This window comes from Cupressus sempervirens, chromosome 11 (genome assembly GCF_028749045.1).
Source record: "Cupressus sempervirens isolate cs-2001-9-10 chromosome 11, ASM2874904v1, whole genome shotgun sequence".
Lineage (NCBI taxonomy): Eukaryota > Viridiplantae > Streptophyta > Pinopsida > Cupressales > Cupressaceae > Cupressus > Cupressus sempervirens.
This window is the reverse complement of record NC_143128.1, coordinates 57,346,461-57,371,788: the sequence shown is the minus strand read 5'-3', so window position 1 is coordinate 57,371,788 and position 25,328 is coordinate 57,346,461. Positions and strand designations below refer to the sequence as shown.

The following is a 25,328-nucleotide window of genomic DNA, read 5'->3' as shown; positions in this document are numbered from 1 at the left end:
AGGAGGAAATGATTGAAACTCAGAAAAGCACTGAATGGATTTATAAATAGAGTATATGCATTAACCAAGATTTGTGACAACCAACATATCATATTCAGTCAAAAGAAAATGAAAAACATTGATTAAGAAGGGATTCAGAGATTTATGTTCATATGCAAGGGAAGATGACAGAGGCTCCTATGCAATGCTATCACTGCAATCTGACAATAATTTCCAGAAAATATATTGAGCATTGTAGACACAAAGACAACTTTCAGATTGCTAAAGAAAATGATATATACAATGATAATCATGATATGCATATCATGACTTTAATACCAATTGATTATAGAAGAAACAATGTGGTACAGAGGACAAACTAATTCCTTTGTTAAGGAACAAAGAAAGTATACACAAAATTGAGTGGAGATTAGTGGCAGCACTAAATTGTAATAAAAATGGAGTTTTCAAAGATAATAATACATACGATGATAGAGAGAGTGAAACCAGTAAGAATCGAATATATCAAAGTAATAGTTGCCATGAGTCTGCAGCACGATATAATGAGAGCTAACGCAAAATAGAAGAGGACTATGAATATAGGAAATTATTGATGGCGATCCCCAACAGCAAATCGTCGTATTTGTCCAGATCGAAGCAAGCAATATAAGATAGTATAAAAGGTTAAGTTTGTGCCCAATGGCAACCAAATTGATGCAGGAGTATGGAAGACAATCAAATCATATGCAGTTCCAGTATACAGGAATTTTGTGTCATATACTACTAATCTGTATCTAATGATACTTCATGCCTCTTGCAGGTATGAATAAAAATAAAGAGGAGTTCCGGCTCAAATGCAAAGTATGGAGTTCAAACAGAGTAGAGCCTGTGCGGAAGGAGAAAGGATGAGATGTCAACAACACCTCCCCTGAAATGAATGAAATTTCAACAACGCAATGATATATTTATAGAAGTTGTGTCGTTCGTGTATTTCCTGCACTCATGAGGTAAGAAATATACACTAGGAAAGATATTACCACCCGAGGAGGCTTTAGGAGTATGTGCGATGGAAACTACAGGCACCGCCAGTTGTATTTTAGCAAAGTTAAATTATATTAAGTATTTTACATAGGTTAGTTATTTTTTTAAAAGGGATGCGATGGTTGAGGACATACCTCTCCATCCACTATAAATATAAGAACTAAAATCTTACAATAGATGTATACTCTTTCTAATTTTTATATACTATGATGCACTTATGATGTATTATATTCTCCGATTGGCGAAGAAATGAATTCTTGAACAAAGCCTATGGATTGAATTATTGGGTGAATTTTGTGCAATCCAGATAAATTCGCAATAGATGGATCATCTGTAAGGCATGTCTTTCTTGATTTTATTTCTAGCATAATTATTTATTTTAAATTTTGGAGTTGAAGTATTATTAAGTTGTGTCCTTGATAAACATTTTATTTAATTTCTATAAATGTTTTAAAATACAGATAAGTGGACTGGGTCATTATTGCATTTTAAACTTGATAAACATAGATATTGTCAAATATTTAATTGTTTTCATATTTATGTCTAGTGTGTCTTCATATCATAGGAGTTAAAGTGCATCCTAGACTAATTTAAAATTGCATTCATATAATTGATCTGTTGTGTTTGAATTGTTAAAATTGTTTATAGTTTAAGTACATTAAACTTTATAAAGTTGTATGTTTCAACTTATAATATTGACTTTGATTGCCCATTTAATTAAGTACTAGTCTTTATATTACTCTTGATTCGTAATCCATATGCTGGCAACTGTTTCATTTCTTTCTATTGAGGAATTAATATAATCATTTGTTGTGTTCATTCTCTATTTAAAATATTATCACATTTATTATTCTTAATTCGTAATTTGTAATCTTAAAGTTTTTTATAATTCTTGCCATTTTGAAAGTTTTTCATTATTTTCGTGTTCTAATCAATCTACTATAAGCATCCTGGGCTCAAGTGTTTTGTTCAGGGTTAGGTACACCCACCTTGGTTTTGCAGAGCTAGAAGCATAGGAGATATGAATCGCATCGATCAATCCCGTCAAATTGGCCTTAACCGGTTGGATACCCCAACATCGAGTAGGCAAGGCTCGTAGGATTCCAATCTGCGGTTTTGGGAACCAACAAGTCCAATGGAGTTTTTTACCAAAAAATAATGCTAAAGACTTCCAAATGTCTTCTAATGATACCAATTGGTACAAAAATATCAAAGCTCGTGGGAGAAATTTCCAGCCCCGTCCCTAAAGGTAGAAGCTGGAGATCTAGGTAAAAGGTAGCAGAATAAGGTTCCAATTTATCATTTAGCAGTTATTTTTTCATCTCATGGGGCATTCCAGTCCATAAAATAGATTTTTAAGCCCCTCCATGGCTAAGCTTACTTTTAAGTACTTTCTTCTTTTCTTTAAATTGAAACTTGGAGGGGAGGTAACTCCAGAAAAGGCTACAATAATTTAGAATTCGTGGCCACAAATAGCAATGACTCCAAACATTGTTGAGAGCCCAAGGGTACACTTCTATTATTTAGGTATGCCTACGTGTCCTAGATCTTGCCATTTGAATGTCCAATGTATACTGATATTCAACTGTCTCGTGTGCTAGGGCAGATTTCAGATCTATAATAAATATACCCATTGGCTTAAGGTAACATGAGTTTCTGTTACCTGATTTTATCAATTTTATTATAAACAATTTAATGTTATTCTGTCTTAAAAGTGAACAGAAGGATGACTGTTATCTTCTTAAAATTATAAAGAATTGTAAAAATTCCCGTTTTTTCCACTGCCTTCAAACTCCACATCGTTCTTGCTGAGTCTCTAGGTTTTGAAAAGCATACATGTCTGAGGCTTCTTAGGATTGCCCAAGTTAATCAATGGCAATTTGGTTTTAATTTTGATAAAAATATCAGGTACACCATTTAGTTGGCCGAGGATCAATGTGAGATCCCTTGGGGTTTATATAATCTTGAATGTATTTGAGTAGAAACCACAAAATTACAAATTACCAGCAACAAGACTAAACAATGCAGTCGGCTGGATTTCTTTAGGCCCATTGCTCTTTGTAATGTTGTATATAAAATCATTAGTAAGTTGATTGCAAAGAGGCTCAAAATTTGGCTTCCATATTTGATGTAAAGTTTCTGTAAATTCTGAATTTCCAATACTGATATAGTGCCTTTACTATTGCTGAAGATGGTCTTTATCAATACCAGACGATATATTAAGTCTTCTTGCTGTGATGTACAGTTCTGCAATAATATTAAGTCATATGAGGCAGTGAATGCTAAAGGAGCAGAATAAGTTTCAATGTGTGTCCTTTATCCACAATCACACCCTACATAAATATAGCAACCAAGGGGCATGTCCCTAGAAGGGACATGTCCCTCTCTAGGTCGGCCTGAATTGTTTTCTTGAGATTGGCGTCTAATGGAGGAAGACATTTAGTTAGTGATTAAACTAACCAAGTTGATCAAGTTTAGTCTTTAACAATATTGCCCCAAGGAGACACCGATCACAACTAAAGAAAAGACAATTGTATATAGGCCTTTATAGTAAGGGATTTCATGCATTATCAGATCTGTACGATCTGTAGAATCAAACCAGTATGATGTCAGAGTTACAGAATTAACATTTGATATTGGATGAGCAAAGGGGTTTGTTGCGGGAAGACAAATTCTGAATGGGCAGGTGGTTCCTTTAGAAGCCATTCATTCTATAGCAGTGTCTAAGGAAAAATGCATGTTCATCAAATTGGATATGAGAGATAAGTGGCACTTTTTGCAGAAAAATCTCATAGCCTTTGGATTTAATTAAGAGTGGGCCAATTGGATGATTGCTTTACTTCTTTGTCCTTATTTAGTCATTATCAATAGCGAGCCTTCTGACTAATTTGGAGCTTCCAAGGGCCTTTCCCAAGGGGATCCTCTCTCCCCCTATTTGTCGATTATTATGGCTGCGGTTTGGGTAGATTTATTAACTCTCAGTTTCCCAAGGGTCGATTCAAGGTTGGAGCTAAGGTAATGGGTTTCCTTACATATTCCCATTTGCAGTTTGTGGATATGATACTACTCGTATAAAGGTTTTTCTATTAGGATTAGGGAGCACCGAGATGGGGGAGGGGGTGAATCAATGCAATACTATTCTTAGATTTCTTAAACCAAAACAACTTTAATCCACAAACAATTGAAAGTAAACTAAGCAAGATAAACAATATGAACATCATAACACCATGAATTGTTGTCAAGGAAAACCCTATTAAGGGAAAAACCCCAGTGGGGATGATACCCACAAATATCTCACTACTGCAGTAGTAAGTACCCTGTTAAAAGTATAAGTACAAAATGGGGAATGCACCTGCGCTCAAGCTTACATCCTAGAGCTCACTGCTCAAATACATAAACCAAAATACATCAAGGCATACAACCACTTTTCATAGCAAAAAAGGACTTACAGTCCAGAATCAAACTGACCGGTAGCATTAATTATGCCAATACAGTTCCAATGAAGCTCTGCAATAATATTGCATCACAAAACATCAGTTTTCTCAAAATCATATCCTTCTATTCGATCTCTTACACATTTGTTCATCGCATCCAAAAACCCAATCTTATATACGAGATCATAAGCTCAAAAACATAACTCTGTTGGGCAAAAAAGGATAAATAATGAAAGGTGTATCCTTTCAATATACCTCAATCAAATCACCCAATTACAACTTGCTATGCAAGTATTATGTCATCCATACTCGTCCATATCATGTGAAATCATCAAACCGATACTCTACATCAATTTACCAAACACACTGATTGATCTTGTCGAACTGCTATGTTCTTGCCAAAATATTGTTAGGACAATATTCATTTGTGACACACATACCAAAACTCCAGAATCTGCGAAGACCGGATAAGACATTATGATGTCTACATTCATGCTCTACAATTGCAGCCTCTAACTCTCTGGCTGTGTCATGCACTCCTTCTGGTACTTAGTCAATTACATGCGTCCAATCCTTTGGTTATCATACAAAACTGAAATGCTGCCAAGAATATTGAATGTAGTTTCCATCAATGACAACATATCATGCATAAATCAAGTAACCTTGCCAAAAATCTCCCCCTTTGGCATTGATGGAAACACTTAGTGAAAAATAGTTAAGTGTCCATCCAGAATGCCAAGTCTCCAAAAAATGATTTTGTAATGCATTGCTTTTGGTACTTGGTAAGTTACATGCATTCAATTCTTCGATAACAATATAAAACTAAAATGTGGCCAAGAATACTAAATGTAGTTGCCATCGATGACAACATATCATGCATAAATCAAGTAATTCTTGCCAACAATCTCTCCCTTTGGCATTGGTGACAACACTTGAAGAAAAATAGCGAAGTGTCCATCCAAAATGCCAAGTCTCCAAAAACTGAACTTCCCCTTAGATATGCATTTATTTTTCACTATTCCTCTCCCCCCCGTTGACATCAATGGAAAAGATGGAACCAAACTCCAAAATTTCTTCCAATATCCTATTATGACCGCATGTGTACACAATGTGTATCATACTTATGAAAATTTCATTATATCAGAAATATTGGTCTTCAATGCTGTCAAAATCTGCAATCCATGTTTTCCTTAGACTCTCCATGATTTGAATCTGCCCATAAGTTAAATAGGTTGTTTCCTCAGCATGTATAACATCCAGTGGGGCCGGTGCATTATTTTATTTTAATTTGCATCTTTAAGACTTCTCTCCAAAATGTCCAACTTAGAAACTATTAGTTCCTCAAGTCCGTAAACCTTCCTAAATTCCTTTTTCTCTTATCCTTGAGGCTTCTTTTGTTATTATTTACCTTTACCACTTCTTCCATATGATCACAAGCAAATCCCTTTGATAAATCAAATCAAAGTGCTTTACTTGCTCTGCTAGTCCTTCTTGACTTCCCTTTATGATTTTATCAATGTCAGCACTGCTAGAAAATGTATTTATGTACATCCTCAAAATATTATTGGCTTCCAAAATAGCTTCCTTTAGTTGATGAATTTCAGTAAATAAAGATTTCTTGTCTTTAACAATCAGTGAGTGTCACTCTCTATGGGGTCATGGTGACTATTGATGTGGATTTCATAGCTGATATTACTGTTCTTCCGAAGAATTGGATTAATTTCTTCATGCAGAAGAAGATTTTTGAGGCTGCTCTGAAAAAATTTCCCAAAACAGAATAGGAAGAGGAGAAGTTGGTGAAGGTGAAGGACTTCTTCAAATTGGACCAGATAAAAGGAAATATGGAAGGAGGTTATGTCCTCTATTAGGCCTTATTTCATCTTGGATGGTTGTTTCTCAAGTGTATATAATTACCACTTTGTGTTTCTCAATCATTTTCACCATAAAAAAAGGATTTCCCTTCCTTCCTATCTGGCGAAATCCTTGTTGCGAAGTCTTAATGCTCGCCGAAAGAAAGCTAGTCGACCTATCTTGCATGAAGGTCTCATTCTGCTTATTGCTGAGAATTATAAGGCCCGTACTCCGGTGGCCTCTATGAGCACAGTGAAGGTAAAAAGAAGGCTTAATGATATAGCTTTGGAGGTTGGTCCTAAGAAGAAGGGAAGGAAGGGGTCCATCCCGGGAAGAGCAAAAAGGTGTCCTTGATGCAGGAGCATCCTGTGTGCAAGGGCAATCTTGCATCACCCAAAAATATTTCTATTTCCAGTTTTGTGTTTTCAATAAGGGCTACTCCTGTACAAAGTTGCTATTTGTAGAAGCTCGCTAATTTTAATAAGTTGACATTATGTGCTCAAATTGTTCTAATCTCATATATGGAGGTTCATCTTAGACATATCAGCTATCAGATGAGTTTCATTGTCATATCTTATATATTAGTGCAATAATTATAGATTTTTGGTATGAATTTTGGCTATCCAAACTTCACGTCCACCGATGAAGGCCTAAATGGGTCCGAAATGAGGTCAAACCTTAACTAATGGATGCTTGCGCCACTGCTTACAGTAGAACTTTTGTCGAGGATTCGAATGGGGTTATAATCGCCCATCGGGTCAACAATTTACTAGTTATGGTCTCCAAAAGTGGACCCATCCGAAAATATATTTTGTAAATTGTCTCAAACCGATCCTATGTAATAAAGTGTAGTAATATAATATAATATGAGGTTGGTCAATGTAATGATCCCATATTTTGGCCTTCACATTCTCCAAAGTCTCAATAGAGGATAAGAAGAAATTAAATTAATTTCTTATAAAGCCATTCAATTAAAATTAAAAGGTGGCTTTATATTTAATTAATTTAATTAATTATTGTATTACAAAGGAGATGCTTCTAGAGTGTGTATTAATTATTGGAAAGGTGGAAGCCTCTAGAAGCACAATTAATTATTGCAAGAGAGGAGTTTCTAGAGAGTGCATTAATTATTGGAAGGGGGAAGCTTCTAGCACTTGCAATTAATTAATGTTTTAGTTCTTTCTAGAAGGGTGAAGGAATAGGATAAATAGGGGTGAGAGTCTCATTGTTTAGCATGGGATTATTGTATTGGAGGATTATGACTTGCATTTGATAAGAGCTTGGAGGTGTGAATCACACTCTCTTTTTGGCAATAGAGGACGTTCATTCTCTCTTGTAACATTCTAGACGTCATTCCCTTAGGGTTTGGCCTTTGGAATACATCTCTTTGTACTTGATTGTAGCATTTTTAGAATTAATATAATTTCAGCAGTTGGATCAGCTTTTGGGCATTCCTAGGTGTCCATTACAGTCAACCTCAAGGGTTAGGGCTTAGTGTCTAGAACCTTCCCAGGTGGTGAAAAATGCCTATATAAGGAAGGCCCGTGGGTTGTCTACAACAGTTCTGGTTGATAGTCACAGCTTTGTCTTGCTGACTGTTGTAAGGAAGGTGCCCATGTGGGTTTGCATAATGTATTTTTGTAATTTCACATTTGCGGTGATAATAAGAAGCCCATATTTTGTTCTCTCAATTTGTGTTGTTTCTCTGTTTATGTTGTGTGTTGTGGTATTATGGGGAGTACCCTTCATCAAGTGGTATCAAAGTGGGAATTCTTAAGTGCGTAAACAGATTGTCGATTGTGAGACAATATGCACCAGGACCATGGTTTGGGTTGAGCGTGTAGATAGATCGCTAACTGTGAGGCAGTTTGCACTTGGATTTTAGCAAAAGCACGAAAATGCTACTACAAAGAGAGTGTAATGTAGGAGGTGTTACGCCTGAGGTTAGAGCTCTCCAAAGGCAAATGCAAGCATTGCAACTACATATGTATAGAGGATTGAATCTTGTTGTAAGAGATGAGAGTGAGGATGAAAGATAAGGACACATTGATCAAGAAGAAGAGGAATTTTGAACCCAAAAGAAGAAAATATTTTTAGGGTCATTTCCAAGATTGAGAAAAGACCTAAGTTTGATGTTCTCACATTTTCGGAAAATCTTAACCCAAAGAAATTGATCGACTGGATCAATGAACTAGAAGAATATTTTGGGCATGAAGATATTGAGAATCCTGATAGGGCAAGTTTCTAAAGGCCAAACTGAAGGGTCACGCGAAGATCTGGTGGCAAGAGATTCAATTGAAGTTAAATAGAAGAGGGAAAGATAAAGTCACCAGATGGGATCTAATGATAGATAAATTAAAGTGACAATTCATTTCTGTGAATTATGAGCTTGATCTACTGAGGAAAATGCAAGGGTTGAAGCAAGTAGGAAGATCTGTTCAAGAGAATATAGAAGAGTTCTACCAAGGTCTCATCAAAATAGGCCATGCAAAAGCTAACAAGGAGAAAGTAGTCTATTATCTTCATAGGTTAAGGCCAACCATTCGGGAGGAGCCAAGTCTAGTTTGAATGACCACTATTAAGGAGGTGTATCAGTTTTCCCTAAGAGTTGAGGAAAAGTTGAACAAAATATTTGATAACAAAAATATTGGTAGAGGTCGTGGTGGAAGATCTGGCAGACGGTCTTATGCAGGGCGAAATGATGATCAAAAGAAGGATAAGGCTAGCAGTAGCAATCAGAATCAGAGGGGAAACAATCGCTTCTATGATCAGAATAATAGAGATTAGAGAGGAAGAGGGTAAGGATCTGGAAGAGGAGGTTTTCGTGAAACCTATTTTCACTGTGGAGGAGAAGGGCATAGGGCCTTTGAATGTCCCCAGCATCAAGAAAGGATAGATAGGAGAACCGAAGACCAGGCCTAAGTTGCACATGTTGATGAAGATGTCAAATCATCACATTCTGAAGATGCTGAAAAATGAGAATAACTAGTTAACAGAAGAGTCCAATTGAGTGGTGAGAATGAACCTGATCAAAGGAGGGTCTTGTTTCGCACAAGGTGCAATTGTGAAGATAAGTGTTGTGATGTGATCATTGATGATGGAGATACTGACACTCTGGTGTCAGAAAAGATGGTCATGGAGTTAAAGCTCAAAAGGTAGAAACATGCGCGTCCATACCGTATTGCCTAGGTGCAAGATGACCACAAGGTCATGGTCAATGAGCAGTGCCTAGTAAAGTTCAAGATTGAAAGCTACTAGGATGAGGTACTTTGTGATATCATATTGATGGACATATGTCATATGTTGTTTGGTAGGTCGTAGCAGTTTGACAAGCATGTTGTACATGATGGTTGTGCGAATACCTACATGTTGACAAAGGATGGAGCGAGGCATAAGTTGAAGCCATTGAAGGATACAAATGAAAAAGTATGTAGTGTTGTTTGAATATGTTTTATTGATGGAAAGCATTCCTAGGGGGTATGAGGCGTGATCATATGTGTTTTGTTGTAATTCCAAAAGATGGTAAAGAAGTAGAAGAGGTACCTACAAAAGTTGCAGATTTGTTGGAAGAATTTTTAGATATTGTGTTTGATAATGTGCCTAATGGATTGCAACCGGTAAGGAAGATCAGTCATCAGACGGACTTGATTGCAGGAGCCAGCTTGCCAAACAAGGCAGCACACAGAATGATCCCAACAAAAAGTGAAGAGTTGAACAGACAAGTGCATGAGTTGTTAGAGTTGAAAAGACAAGTGCATGAGTTGTTAGACCAGTAGTATTAGCACCAAAGAATGGAGTAATAAATGTGCACAGATTCTCGAGCTATCAACAAGATCACAATCAAGTATAGATTTCCATTGATGTGGATGGATGATATCATGGACTGTTTGAGTGGAGTTGTGTATTTCACAAAGATAGATTTGAAAAGTGGGTACCATCAGATTTGCATTAGAGAAGATGTGTAGAAGATTGTTTTCAAGACAAGGGAAGGATTGTACGAGTGGTTAGTCATGCCTTATCGCTAACCAATGCACCGAGCACTTTCATGCAGCTCATGAATGAGGTACTAAAGGAGATTTTGGATAAGTTTGTCATTGTTTACCTAGATAATATTTTGATCTTTAGTAAGACATTGGGGGAGTATTTGATGCATATTATATGTTTCCAGCTTATCACAATCTGTGATTTGAAGAATGTGTTCTTTAAGACTTGCAGAAAAATATCATTTGATTCTTATTTCCAATGGCATAAATAAATCATGATTTCATAACATGGTTACTTGGCTTTTATTTGCCATAAACAACTCTAAGAAGGTCTAACCTATGATATTATGCAAGATGATTTGCATCAGGATATAAATTGTAGCTTACTCCCATATAAATCGGAATGCTGTAACAACTGATAAAGAAATCATATTGCAATGTTTGGATTTTGGATAACCACATAACCTGGAAAAAGAATGGAGTCTTGCTAGACGCTCAACCCGCCTCACTCTTTACAGAAAAGATCTTGACCGCTAATTCCCAATATGATTATTGTTCACGATTTCAGAAGAACATCAGTATAACAGGGAAATCATGGAAGGGAAACAATGCAATGTTTACTAAAATGGTAAACTGCAGAGATATCGCGTGCTATGAAAAACATGGTCGGGTATTATGAAAGAAGTCGAGGTGATAAACAAGGAAGTCGGGTGATGGAAAAATCATGTCTTCTACCTCTCTCGACTTCATAATATAAAGAGGTTATATGTCTCTTTGGCTTTCAAGAAGCCGTAACATAAAAGAAGAGACTTGGCTCTTGGATGCCAAATAAATATGCCAAGTGTTCAATCAGTTTCTAGCAAGAAAAATAAATAAATATGGAAAAAGATTGAAGGTTATAAATCAAGAATAATTATAATTTATATCTATCTACTTGCACGTAGATATACTTATGAGGTGGCATCATATTAGTATAAAAATAATATTATGGTGTCACTTTATTCTTATATCTATGTGTACGTACATAGGTATATATTATAATGATGTGGTGGAAAGATCAATCAAAAACCTTTTGAGGTACGTATTATTTTTAATTAAATTAATTTATGTTTTAAAAAGTTTATTTAATAGCTCATGTGGGTCCATCAATTGCATCTTGAAGTTCAAGTTGCTAGGTCCTTACCAAGGCAATTTAAGGTCATACCTGTAAACCTGATAATTGGACTAAGCTAGTATCCCATTCCGTTGATCCCGTTTAGCAATGCTTCCCCCTTCATCTTCTCTACAATCACCCATGCAATATTTCCACGATAATAACAAGTTCCATAATACTTCAATAATAACATTTAATATAGATAAAGAATTTAATTATTAACCATAATTCCAAAATCAAGCAACTGCTAAACATCTCATGACAAATATGGATAACGACCATCTTCATTAAACAATTAACATAATGAATACAACAGATATATTTAACTACCTTCTTCACATGATTATGAAAGAAAATCCATTTAATCTAATGGCTACAACAAATTTTAAAATTAGGTCAAAATTTGGGATGTAACATGGTGAGGCTACATGGTTTGCCAAAGAGTATAGTTTCTAATCAGGATACCAAGTTTGTTGGGTAGTTTTGGTGTACATTGTGGAAGAAGTTGAAGATAGATTTGAAGTTTAGCTCATCACATCATCTACAAACTAATGGACAAACAGAAGTTGTGAATTAGAGTTTGGGGAGTTTGTTGAGATGCTTGGTTAGAGATAAGCCAAAGAGTTGTGATTTGATTTTACCACATGCAGAATTTGCATACAATAATTCTGTAAATTGGAGTACTAGTAAATCACCATCTCAGATTGTATATGGGAGCAATCTCTGAAATGCTTCTAAATTGAGGCAATTGGATAAAAGAGAGATAAGTAGTGCTAAAGCGGAGGATTTTTCTAAGCATTTGAACAACATCCATGAGGAGGTGAAGAAGCACATTACAAGGATGACTACATTGTATGAGGCTAAGACGGATGAGAAAAGAAGGTCTAAGGAATTTAAGATTAAAATGAAGTCATGGTTCATTTGAGGAAGGAGTGATTTCCAGTGGGTACATATAATAAGCTGAAAATGAAGAAGTTTAGACCATGCAAGATGCTAAAAATGCATGATTTTGGAAATGCCTATGAAGCAGACTTACCGGCTAAACTGAATATTTCACCAATATTTAACATTTCAAAATTGACAGAATATTACGAAGGAGGTGATGGAGATAAAGTTGCAAGAGCACAGTGGAGTATTTCAGCTACAAAGGAGATTGCAGAGATATTGGATAGTTGTGTTGGAAGAAGCACAATGAACAAAACCTATGAAGAGTATCTGGTCAAATGGAAAGGGAGGTCAATAGAGAATTCATCATGGCTAGCAAGGGAGGAGGTTGACAATCTTGGTTTTTCTCTGACTACCTAAGGCGTGACAAGTCACTTCTCAAGATACCTCAAGTGTCTAATGCAAGAGCATCCTAGGTGTAAGGGCAATCTTGGATCACCCAAAAATATTTCTATTTCCACTTTTGTGTTTTCAATAAGGGTTATTCCTATGCAAAGTTGCTATTTGTGGAAGCTTCCTAATTTTAGTAAGTTGATATTATGTGCTCAGATTGTTCTAATCTCATATGTGGAGGTTCATCTTAGACATATCAGCCTGTCAAATGAGTTTCATTGCCATATCTTATGTATTAGTGCAATTATTGCAGGTTTTCGATATGAATTTTGGCAAACTTCAGGTCTAGCGATGAAGACCTAAATGGCTTCGAAAAGAGGTCAAACCTCAATTGATGGATGCTTATGCAATTGATGGATGCTTGAGCCATCACTTGCTGCAGAACTTTGTCAAGGATTTTGGAATGGGGTTATAATAGCCCATCGAGTCACGATTTGCTAGTTATGGTCTCCAGAAGTGGCCCCATCCGAAAATGTAATTTGTAAATTGTCTTGAGTCGGTCTTATGTAATAAAGTGTAATAAAATAATATAATATGAGGTTGGCCGGCCTCAAGGGTTAGGACTTAGTGTTTAGAACCTTCTCGAGCGGTGAAAAATGCCTATATAAGGAAGGCCCTTAGGCTATCTAGAGTAGTTATGGGTGATAGTTACTGCTCTATCTTGCAGACTATTGTAAGGAAGGCGGAAGGCGGCCATGTGGGTTTGCATATTGTTATTCTGTAAATCCACATTTGCAATGATAATAAGAAGCCCATATTTTGTTCTCTCAATTTGTGTTGTTTCTTTGTTTCTATTGTATGTTGTGGTATTAAGGGGAGCACTATTCATTAGCCCTTGGGTATGGAGATTGATACTAGGGATAATTTAGATGATGAGGTCGATGAGAAGGGGTCTCTCATGATGATGATGTGTTATATAATCCTACTAATAGTGGTGGTTGTGACTCTAAGAATGGTGGCTACTCTGTGAGCACAAAGGAAATTTTTGTTAAGAACAACCAAAAGAAAAGCATGATCTCGAGGAGTTTATCTACTACTAATGAAGACAGTGTTGTTGGGAACTCCAATGCAAGGATGAATCAAGACAAAAACAGTGAGAAGGGTGACAATGTTGCGGAGGAGAGAAAAATAAGAGGTAATAATAATGCTTATGTGACTGATTTGGCTAAAGTTATGTGGTTATTACTTCTACCCCTATTGTTGAGGAGAGGGATAAGGTCATGGCCCATAATGAGATAAAGGATGTCAGTCTCATTGATAGTGTCAACCAATTTTCTCAAGGGTCAATTGGGGATAAGGTTTGTGTTCTTGAAAAAGAGAACAAGGTGATTTCAATGGAGGAAGAGAATCAAATTAACAATGTTACTCCCAAGGTTGAAGCCAATGTTCCTGTGATTAATACCCTTAACACTATCTATCCTCCTGGTATAAATGTTCTTGTCATTAAATAAGATAATGAGGCTAAGAAGAATATTGACTATGGCCATAATGAGGAGAAGAATACCCTATCTAAGGAGATTGATAACCAGATTGAGGAGGAGTTGGAGAAGAATACCCTGTCTGAGGAGATTGATAACCTTGACATTGCTAAATAATTGATCTAAATAACTCAAAAAATTGTTAAAATAGTATAATATTATATTAAGTAACAAAATTATATTAAATATCATAAAATTGGACTGAAGTTCAAAAAAGGTAAAAATTCACTGAAATACGAATTAATGGATGAAATTCAACGTATGTTGTGACTTCGGTTTCTTGTGTCCCTCTTGGGAATCTGGTCCTTAATGCTTTATATGTCAAGATGGTGTATGGGGTTTTTGGGCCCCTCAAAACCTGTTTTTACCTTAAGCCAAAACAATCAATGAGTGTAAATGTTATAATATTTGTGTACTAAATTCCTCTTGAACTCCGTCTTCTGCAATGCTCTCCAAAGATTCAAAATGTACATCAAAACTGTTCAAAAGATATTCTAACTGGTCAAGAATAGATATACCTTGGTTTGTCTGAATATTAGGCATTATCTTGCCAAGCACATCAACTACTCTGGAAAGAAGTTTGCAACCATTCTCACTTTTGCAAAATGATAAGACTACCACTTTCATTAGCTCAACTTCTTCCATAGAGTTCTTTTTCTGTTGAATCAGATTTACAAGGACCCATTGACTTAGAAAGTATGGAAGAAGTTGAGTTAATGAAAGTTGTAGTTTTTCTTTTGAATCAGATTTACAAGGACCCATTGACTTAGAAAGTATGGAAGAAGTTGAGTTAATGAAATTTTATGAAACAACTTTCATTAACTCAACTTCTTCCATACTTTCTAAATCAATGGGTCCTTGTAAATCTGATTCAAAAGAAAAAGAATCTCTTAGCAACAATGTATCTGACTTACCTGTATATGGATCAATCTATGTCTAAATGTGCCCACCTTCCTCCTGTTCCTCCAAATTGCCTTCTTTTGTTTTCTCTTCTTTCTCCTTTGCTCTTGGATCATTTTTCTCATCTGCTCCTCCAGTGACCTCGGTGTCCATTAAATCAGTATCATGAACATCTTCACCAATCTCTTTTGTTGGTTCATCTTCAACTTCAAGAGGTTTATCTACTGAGTCTCCTTTGCCAGACATCATTTCTCTTAACTCTTCTTTTGTTATTATATTTTTCGGATCAATAAAGGAACTTTCATCTTTCCTTTCTTTCTGTTGACCATCATCATCCAATTCATCAAGTGTAAAAGGCACTCCACCAATATATACATTAGATTCCTGCACTGTACAAAATAATTGATCATCTGCAAATAATCTGTCCTCCTTCTTAGTCCTTGGCTCTTTCTTCTTTGGTAAAACTGGTCTCACTTCCAAAAACATTTTATTGCTAATGTCATCGGTTTCTGCAATAACTTATTTTGCCTTAGCATCCATCAACATGTTACTCTTGGTTTTGTAACAAGTTTCTTCTTAGCTTCCTTAAGTAAACCTTTCATTTCATCATTTCCATCCACAGGGAATATCTTAGCTATGGATTCTTCCCTTACTTTCTTATCTTCCTCAAGAGCTAATAATCTTCTCTCTTTCAACTTAGCATTTAAATGATCAGGTATCTAATCCTTTATCTCAACTAATGTTCTACTAAATTTGTTCTAATGAATAATCACACCTTGCTCTAGTTTCCTTCCCTCAAACCTCATCAAATACATGATAATACGTATTCAATTCAACTAAAATACAGTTCTTAACAACTTTATTCAGGATATTGTCTACTGCATTCTCACCTTTGCCTATGCTCGTAGGTATATCCTTCACAATTATTGCTGCAGTGGCACCTTCGGCCCTCATCTTCTTTTTAGACTCATCCGAATTTGTAGAAGAATCATCTTTATCTTCGTTTTGCCTCTTAGAAAGTCCTGTACTCTTTTGCTTCTACCTCTTTAATATCAGCTCAGACTAAGATTTCTGAGTTATTGCTTTTGCAACCTTTGGTGAAGAGGTTCTTTCAGTTGTCTTCATTTCAGGTGGTGTTGTTGATGCTTCAGTTGTGTTCCTAGTTGATCTTTGTCTAGGTGGTGGTGAAGTAGCTTCTTTCTCTATATCAATCGGTACAGCTTGTGTTGCACTGCTCTTCTCAGTTTCCTTTTATCTCTTAACTTCTGTTATTGCTTCTTTACTAATTCCTTCCTTTAAGCAATATTATCCACCATCTCCTATTCCTTGCTCCTTGGATCAATTGACTTTGAACTTTCAAATACTTTTTTTTACAAGTACCAAATCTTTCAATGTTTGGGTCTCTAGATTTGCTTTATTAGAATATTTTAATGTTTCTTTAATGGTCATCTTAGTTAGTCTTTAGTTTATTAGTAGTTTATATTTTCGTCTTTAGTTCACGATTGTTTTTTTTAGAAACATCATCTTTGTAAATATATATAAGGAGCTTTCATTTCCTTTGTTTAATACAACCACAACAACATTGATTTACCATAACATGGTATTAGAGTAGGTCAATGGGATTTCATAAAATTTGGTGACTTTTTTAAGGAAAATTCAAGCCTCCTTTGATCTGGATTTTCTTCTGAAAATTTGCTTTTCCCTTTTAGAAATAAAAAACATTTTATGAAACTTTTGTGGTTCATCTTCGAGGATTTTGTTGGAAATCGCAAGCCTGGTTAAGGGTGTTTGATATCATGATTTCTTGGTTGCAACAAAAGTCTCTGATTTTTTAGGGTTGTATGTATTTGCATATTTGTGGCATGTGCTTGCATGTGTTGGTTTACCATGCAAAGTATCATGTTTTGCTGCCCTTAAAGATTTTTTATGGGATTTCATAAATTTTTCCCTTGAAAATTTTTCTAATGGGTTTTCGTAAATTTTTCTCTTGAAAATTTTATGATTCTATAATTTGCAAGTTGCGTGGGATTCCTTTGTGGATTCATAATTTTTTCCTCAAAATTATTTGGTAAGTTTTACTATTTTTCTTAAAAAATGAAGCTTTGTAATTGATTTTTCACCTCAAAAATCATGTTGGATTTTGATCGATTTTTTTCCTCAAAAATCATGGCTTTTTGCAATCCATTTTGGGGCATCATGCTCACTTGCAAAGTTTGAAAGGTTTGTTGATTTTTCCTCAACATCGTGCTAGGTGTTCTCAATGTTTGTCTCTATCTCTAGAGAAGAGCAGCTGCATATCCAACATAAGGTTGGATGTTTTATGTTGAACTCTGATTAGATGCTTTGTTGATTCTAGGAGGGTTAGTGGCAGACTAATCTCAGCGGTAGAGTCAGTTGCATGCTCTTGTCTCTTGTTGCAAAGCATTCTGAAGAAGGGGGAACCCTTCTCTATTTCATTTTTTTGGATGGTTTCTTGCTCATTAACATTTTGTAGATCTAGGAAGGGTCTCAGCAGCAGCAAAAAATTTTAAAGAATTTGTGACCGAAAGACAGCAGTTAGACAATGACCAATAAGCTTAGTTACCGGATTCGTGCCCTAGAGGCCGGATCCGGATTCGGGTCCGATCCGGATCCGGATTCGTGCCTGGATTCGTGCAGATCCGGGCAGGATCCTTGTTTTACACAGTGGATTCATCCGGATTCGTGGGCCATGAATCCTGACGAATCCACTGTGTAAAACAAGGATCCTGCCTAGATCTGCATGAATCCAGACACGAATCCGCAAGGATCCAGCATGAATCCTCAAGGATCGACAGGTTCAAGTGAGTCTAAATTATTTAATATGACTTTTTTAAATATATTTTTTGGCTTTCTAGTGCTAAAATGACCTTTTTATGCATTATATATACTAATAAATGAGAGAAATAAATAAATATATATATATATATATATATATTACTGATCTTGCCCAAGCCCCAACTAGTTATATATATATATATATATATATATATATATATATATATATATATATATATTTGTTACTAGTTGGGGCTTGGGCAAGATCAGTAATATATATATATATATATATATATATATATATATATATATATATATTCACGAATCCTCCACGAATCCTAATCGGGAAAAAAAAAAATCACGAATCCACGGATCCGATTCACGTGCCCGAATCGGATTCATATCCCGAATCGGTAACTAAGCCAATAAGGGAGGGTATTAGAATATTTTAATATTTCTTTAATGGTCATCTTAGTTAGTCTTTAATTTATTAGAAGTTTCTATTTCTGTCTTTAGTTCACAATTGTTTCTTTTAGAAACATCGTCTTTGTAAATCTAAATAAGGAGATTTCATCTCCTTTGTTTAATACAACTATAGCAACATCAATTTACCATAACATGCTTAGCATTTCTTCAACATATCTTTCTACAAGTTTAGGTTCCACTTCATAACCCATAGGCATTATCCACAAAGTTCTAGGCTCAACTGGCTCCATACAACATGCATCAATCTCAACCATGAAACAAATTGTATTCTTATACTTTTCAACCAAGCTCTTCAGAATTATCTCTCTTCTACATCTATCTCTAAAACATTTTTAAGTAACCAATGATTAACTGGTCAATATCGTCCTTATGCATCATATAGAATCTACTAATTTGTATGGCTATAGGGATGCACATTTTCCATTTAACATGTGATATACTGAGAACATAATTCATTAGGTAGAAGAACAAATGGATGATCAATGATCCATATTTGAATATTTGTGCTTGGTCCTTCTTGATATTCCCAAGATTTTCCATCAATTGCTCTCTCAAGATTTTACAGATATCTATCTGAACATCTTCCTTCAACACTATATATATTTGACCAAAGATTAACTGATCAATATCCTCCTTGTGCATCCAATAGAATCTGCTAATCTGCATTGCTACAGGGGTGTCCTTTTGTAATGCAACATATGATATACCATTAAAATTATTCATTAGATAGAAAACATGGATGATCAATGATTTTTGTTTGAATATTTGTGTCCGGTCCTACTTGATCTTACCAATCTTTTCCATCAGCTTCTCTCTCAAGATTTCACAAACATCTTCTCAACATCTTCCTTCAACATTATCTATGCACAATGAATGATGGTAGAAGAAATAGAATTCATTCTTCTCCTATGATAAACTTTATATCCAAGAATCATTGAAGCAAATTTTACATCAACCTGTTTAATATCATTGACTACCATGGCTCTTTGATCGCATATAGATTCGCTAAGTCTCTCAACAATATCTTTCTTTGTTGATCTCAGTGCTTATCCCTCACTGACTGCATTAAATCTAGTGATTGCATGAATTAACTCTTAAGAAATCTTTATCAATTTGTTTCCAAGCCAAAAAAATTGATCATGGATTCTATTCAACACAATTCTAACCCATTCTGGTTCATGAAAGAAATAAAAGTCCTTGTACTATGCTAAGTTAATCTACTCAACTTTCATGAACTCGTCCTTCAAAGCTCCATCAGCACACAATGATTCATATTGCTTACGAATTTCATAATCTCCCAATTCTTCAAGCTTACAATGAATATATGCAGATTTATCCTCTACATGCAAAACTTCGTGGGGCACATGAGAAAATGCGTATGGATCATTTTAAGTAGATTTAAATGGATTCTTCTTCAATCATACCTAGGTTTCTCTAGTGCATTATACTCGTGAATTCAATGAGTGCTGCAAAGATAAATAACTTTTTATCGTCGTTCTGGGGTTTGCTCGCAAATTTCGATTGGAATGTCAACTCGTTGTTAGATCTCCTTGTGCTTGGCTAGAAGCTCGATCTCAAGATAGAAAAGTGTCAAATGAAGTTATAAAATACCCTTGTGTCCTTTAATCAATCATACTTCCGTATTAAATGCCATTTGTACACTAGTTTTCAACTAGAACCAGTGAATTGCATTTTGTTTGTGATCCATTATATAATCATGAAATCATCTGCAATTCCAATCATAGATTAATAATAACATTCTCCAGCTCATGTAACCAACACAACTTTTACTGATACCACTTCTGGGGTAACAAAGATTTTTTGATAAAAACTTGCCCTTTGGTAGCTAATGATGAGGGATCCACACCAGAAGCTGGCGCGATTTGTCCTAATGCATCAATCTACTTTTTCATCACCCAAGTCTTGTACTTCTCCTTTCTAGCTTCATTAGTATCAATTGCTTTTCCCTTATAATCATTTCTTGCACTATTCTTCTTAACTGAACCATTCATTCTCATTCCAATATTGCTATATCTGCAAATTTTAGCTATGTCCATAATTATTTAACAAATAACATTCTAATTCACATACCTCGGATTTGTTTGATTAGTCCTCAATCTACAATTCCTTGCAATATGACCGAAGTTGTTGCATTTAAAGCATGTAGGATTACCTCTACTAAAAGGTCTTGCATTAGGTCTAGCTTTAGAAAATGGTGTAGCGAGTGTACTGCTCTAGCATTCTCTTTCCCTATGACCAAATTTGTTCAATGTAAAACATCTTCCATTAAATCTTTGTTCATTTTCTTGCCTTAAGGTGTATTCTTATGTTGCTAAATCTGAGCTTCCTTTTCTTCTTCAATTTTAGAACATTCTCCTTTATCATATCCCAAACCTTTCTTATCAATAGGTGCTCTTTGACTTGCAATTTGTTCATCAAGCTTTGCGGTGCTAGATCTAAATCTTTCTTGAATTTCTCTAGCATCAATTAGATCTCTCCTCAGTATCTCATTTACCCTTTCCACTTCTTGTTCATTATGTCTAGATTCCTCAAGAAAAACTTGCAACTGTCCAACTTCACTCGTGTAGCATTCTTAGGTTTTAGCCTTCAGGGATTACCCTAGAATCTTCTTTGCTTCTATATCTTCAATCATCTTGATTGCCATTGCTTACATTTCATTCTTTAGATTATCTCTTTCTTTTACAATTTGTGCATACTCCTTAGGTTTTCCATCGGTAGATACGGAGACATTGCCTTTATGTGATAATTGATCTACAAGGTCTTTTCTCTTGTCCCTGGATTGCCTTAATTGCTCTTTCAAACTTTCAATGAATCAGTCAACTTCTTTCAACTTATCTTCCAAATAAAGGATGCAAGCAATGGATTTGTCTAGATCTTCAAGCATATTCAAAAATTGAATCTGACCACTATTAGGTGTTGCCATCAAGATCCTCCTCAAGCTGTTAAACTTCTTCCACACAACTAGGCTCTGATACCAATTGTTAAGATTAGGGAGCAGCAAGAGGGGGAGTGGGGGGGGTGGTGAATCAATGTGGTAGTATCCTTTGATTTCTTAAACTAAAACTGCTTAAATCCATAAACAATTAAAAGTAAACCGGGTAAGATAAACAACATGAACAACATCATAACACCATGACTTTTAATTGAGGAAAGCCTTGGAAAAGCCTAATGGGGATGATACCCACAAACATAGTTGGAAAACTCGCCAAATGCAAAAACTCGCCAAGCCCCCCAAAAGTTTAATCGGGAAAAACTCGGCGATTTAAAAAAAAAACTCGGGAAAAACTCGGGAACCTAAAAAACCGCTGAAATTTAATTAAAAATACATTTATTTTGCAAAATTTAATGAGAAGATGCATCTAATAAGTTAATTAAAGACAATACAAAAAAAAGAAACAAAGTTTAGATATATATAAATGCATAATGCGTACAAAATTGCATTCTCATGCAGAATGCTCATGGTAGGAAGCAAAATAGTAAATTACTAAATAGTTTCAATCTGTCAAACTAGAAGTAAATACTAAAAGTCTAAATACATCAATACAATGTGACAATGCCAATCACATCTTCCTCTTTCCACTTGCACTAGCAGGAAAGCGAGGGGGTCTAGTCCTAGAAGAAGTGCCCCGCACTGGGATAGGGCGTGAGCTGCGTGACTGTGAACTCTGTGGCTGTGCCCCCTCGCTCGACGTCCCTACTGACTGGCTCGGCGTCCTGGAAGAGGATGCATCTCCTCCTAATGGTAATGTCTGATCCTCGTCTGAATCATCATCATCCTCGTCCTCATCCTCAATGTCATCCATAGTGAACTGAAAATCAGTGTCAACCTCCCCCTCCATGGCCTGCCTCTCCAAATCAGCGATCTCATCTGGTGTAAAAAATGGACTTGGCTCCTGTGCTGTCCAATCAGAATAAGGATCTATCTCATCTAGATCAAGCGGACCAGGTAGTTCTAAGAGCTGTGACTTTTTTATGCGCAACTTAAGATTATAGTGCACATAAACAAGGTCATTAAGCCGTTTTTGAGTCATTCTGTTTCTTTTCTTTGTATGGATGGACTCAAATAAGCTCCAATTGCGCTCACAATGGGATGAGCTACAAGGTTGGGATAGGACTCTGAGAGCAAATTTCCTTAAATTGGGGGTATTGCCACCCCAACTTGCCCACCAAGCATCTGCAAAACAAAATTTAAAAAGTTATAAAGCAATAAAAAACAAAATCAGAAGCACAACTTATCAATTAGCAAAAGTTTTAATGTTTGACGCTTTACCTGGTGCTTGAGTAGATCTTGCTCTCTTTGCTAGCATAGAAGAGAACAAAGGACCCCTTGATTCCACATAGATTTGTTGTTCGGTCACAATAAGGTCTCTCTCCTCTTCACTTGATATCATTCTCTCAATGCATTTAGAGAGACCTTCCATGACCTCTCCATTAGGATCTAAGTAGGAATCATCAGCCCTAAAACAAATAGAAAATGATATCAAGTCTTACTACACAACCTTAAAAAGTAAAGTAAAATAAAGACTTATTAAAATCCCAACTTCAAGGACAATCAATTATCATAGTACCTGAATTTGGGATTGAGGAAGTAGCCTGCTGCATGAATAGGTTGGTGGAGCATATTGTTCCACCTCTTATCAATTATTTCCCAAATGGGGTCAAATCTGAGACTGTCCCCGTGATAGTAACTTCTAACAGCCTCTTTCGCCCTATCCATGGCCTCATAAAGACCTCCCATTGGGGATTGTTGCCCATCACATGTGCGCAAGACTAGAACCGGGGCAGAGACATCTACATTTGAAATTTGAAAAATACAAATTAGTTAATAACATAGTAAGTTATGAATTGAAAATGAAACTTGAATAAACTAAAAGTCTAAAAATATAATGAAGTTACCTCCACAATCTCCTTAGCCTTTGCAAAAAAGCTATCATCAAAGACTATTCGTGCCACAGCTTCTCCTTCGGGCTTCTTTGAGTAAGGTGAAGCAACCCAATCAGCACACACAAACATTTGCTTCAAAGCCAATATGTGGTCAAGAATACTTTGCAACATCAAGAAGACCGTTGCAAACCTTGTCATAGCAGGTCTCATCAAATCTTTGCCTTTAGTGGCTTTTCTCATCAAACTGAGAACCCATGGGTGATTATAGATATATTTCGTGACTCGCCTAGCATCTTCCACAACTGGACTCACCCAATCAAGTTTTCCTATGTCCTCCAAAAGAAGGTCAAGGACATGTGCTGCACAAGGTGACCAAAAAAGTGTGGGATGCCTCTCTTGGAGGATTCTACCTAAAAGATTAGCAAAAAATCAATAATCAGTAACAAACTTTCCATATTTAGTATTTACAAATTACATCAAATCTAAATTGAATAATACCATAGCATTACATTCATGATTCATATTGATTCAAATATAAAAAATTAAATCTACCTGCTGCCACATATGCTGCTGCATTATCTGTGATTATTTGCACCACATTCTCTATTCCCACCTCCATGACAACATTCTCCAACATTAAAGCCAATGTGGCTGCATTTTTCACTTTGTTGGAGGCATCGACAGATTTCCAAAACACCACATCATCTTTGCAAGCAATCAAGAAGTTAATAATGGTTCTACTTCTTCCATCTGTCCACCCATCAGATAAAATGGTGCAGCCATACTTCTTCCACTCTTTCTTTTGGTCTTCTATCAACAATCTTGCCCTACCAACCGCTTTGTCAAGCAACCTACAAAATTTAAGTGTAATATTAAATAAAGTGTAAGTGTTAGTAAAAAATTAGGAAATAAGTTATAACAATTAAGATTTAAAATATAACAATGAACTAAAGTGAATCTCAATTATTTACAATTACTAAATAGTAAAATACTAACCTTCCACTCATATCCTTGCGATTAGGCGGCTTGTACCCTTTGCCTGATATTGTCATTGCATTCACCATATTGACCCAATAGGGACTATCAGCGGCATTCATTGAGATATTGTTGAAAAACCAAAAATCAGCTGCTGCAATATCAGTTTGCTCATGCACCTCCTTAAACCATGCAGTGCCCTCTAATGATGGCTGTGCTCCAGGTGTGTTCCTGGGCACAAAATAACCACCTATCCCTGATGGGGATCTAGATGGTGATGATGAAGAAGTAGGAGATGTAGAAGAAGTGGAACCGGTAAAAGAGAAATTTTGTTTGCGGATCCGTGGGCCACGAAGAGATCCTGGTATGTTCTCAAGTGCTTCTTCTTCCTCTTGCATATCAAAAGGAGCTCCTTCAGATTCAGCTATGGCTGCCCTCATAGCTATTTTTGCCCTCTCCCTATTCAATTTTTTCTCTTCAGCAGCCGCAAGTAGGGCATGGATGAATCTTTTTTCTTCATCAGTTACCTTGAGACAAGGATTTGAGTCATGTTTCTTTATGCCTGCAAGGTGGTATTTGAGGCGGTTTATGCCTCCAGAAATAATTCTCTCACAGGGAATGCATATCACCTTCCCAATATCATTTGGATTTGGAGCTTCATAGGCATACCGCCATGCCTTATCTCTTGCATTTTTAGGTCGAGTGCCTATATATCCAGATGGGCATGGTGTTTGTGGCCACTCTTCTTGTGGGTTTGTCATTTTTTTAATGGTTGATCGTTGCCCTACACATAAATATATAAAGAAATGAATAAACAAAGTTAGAACTTAGAAGCTAGGGTTTCAAATGATTCAAACTTCAAACTTGAACCATATCCTTAGCAAACAACAAACTTCAACCATATCCTTAGAAGCTAGGGTTTCAAATGATTCAAAATGATTTTAAATGATTTGAAAACATTTACAAAAAACAACAAAAACAAAAGAACATTTGTTATAAAACTATAAAA

General features: G+C 35.8%; 2 protein-coding genes across 10 annotated transcripts in view; both read right to left on the bottom strand.

Annotated features, from left to right (window-relative positions):
• Window positions 1–25,328, bottom strand: part of LOC149528227 (uncharacterized) — a 43,276-nt gene that overhangs the window by 5,473 nt on the left and 12,475 nt on the right. The gene's annotated exons all lie outside the window — the stretch shown is intronic.
• LOC149528228 (uncharacterized) lies at window positions 23,117–25,102 on the bottom strand. The gene is made up of 4 exons (XM_089811052.1): window positions 24,341–25,102; window positions 23,897–24,195; window positions 23,357–23,754; window positions 23,117–23,251 (listed from the first exon to the last, which is right to left on the bottom strand). Exons 1-4 carry the CDS (start codon window positions 25,078–25,080, stop codon window positions 23,231–23,233), a joined length of 1,458 nt encoding a protein of 485 aa, XP_089667178.1. The 5' UTR covers window positions 25,081–25,102; the 3' UTR covers window positions 23,117–23,230.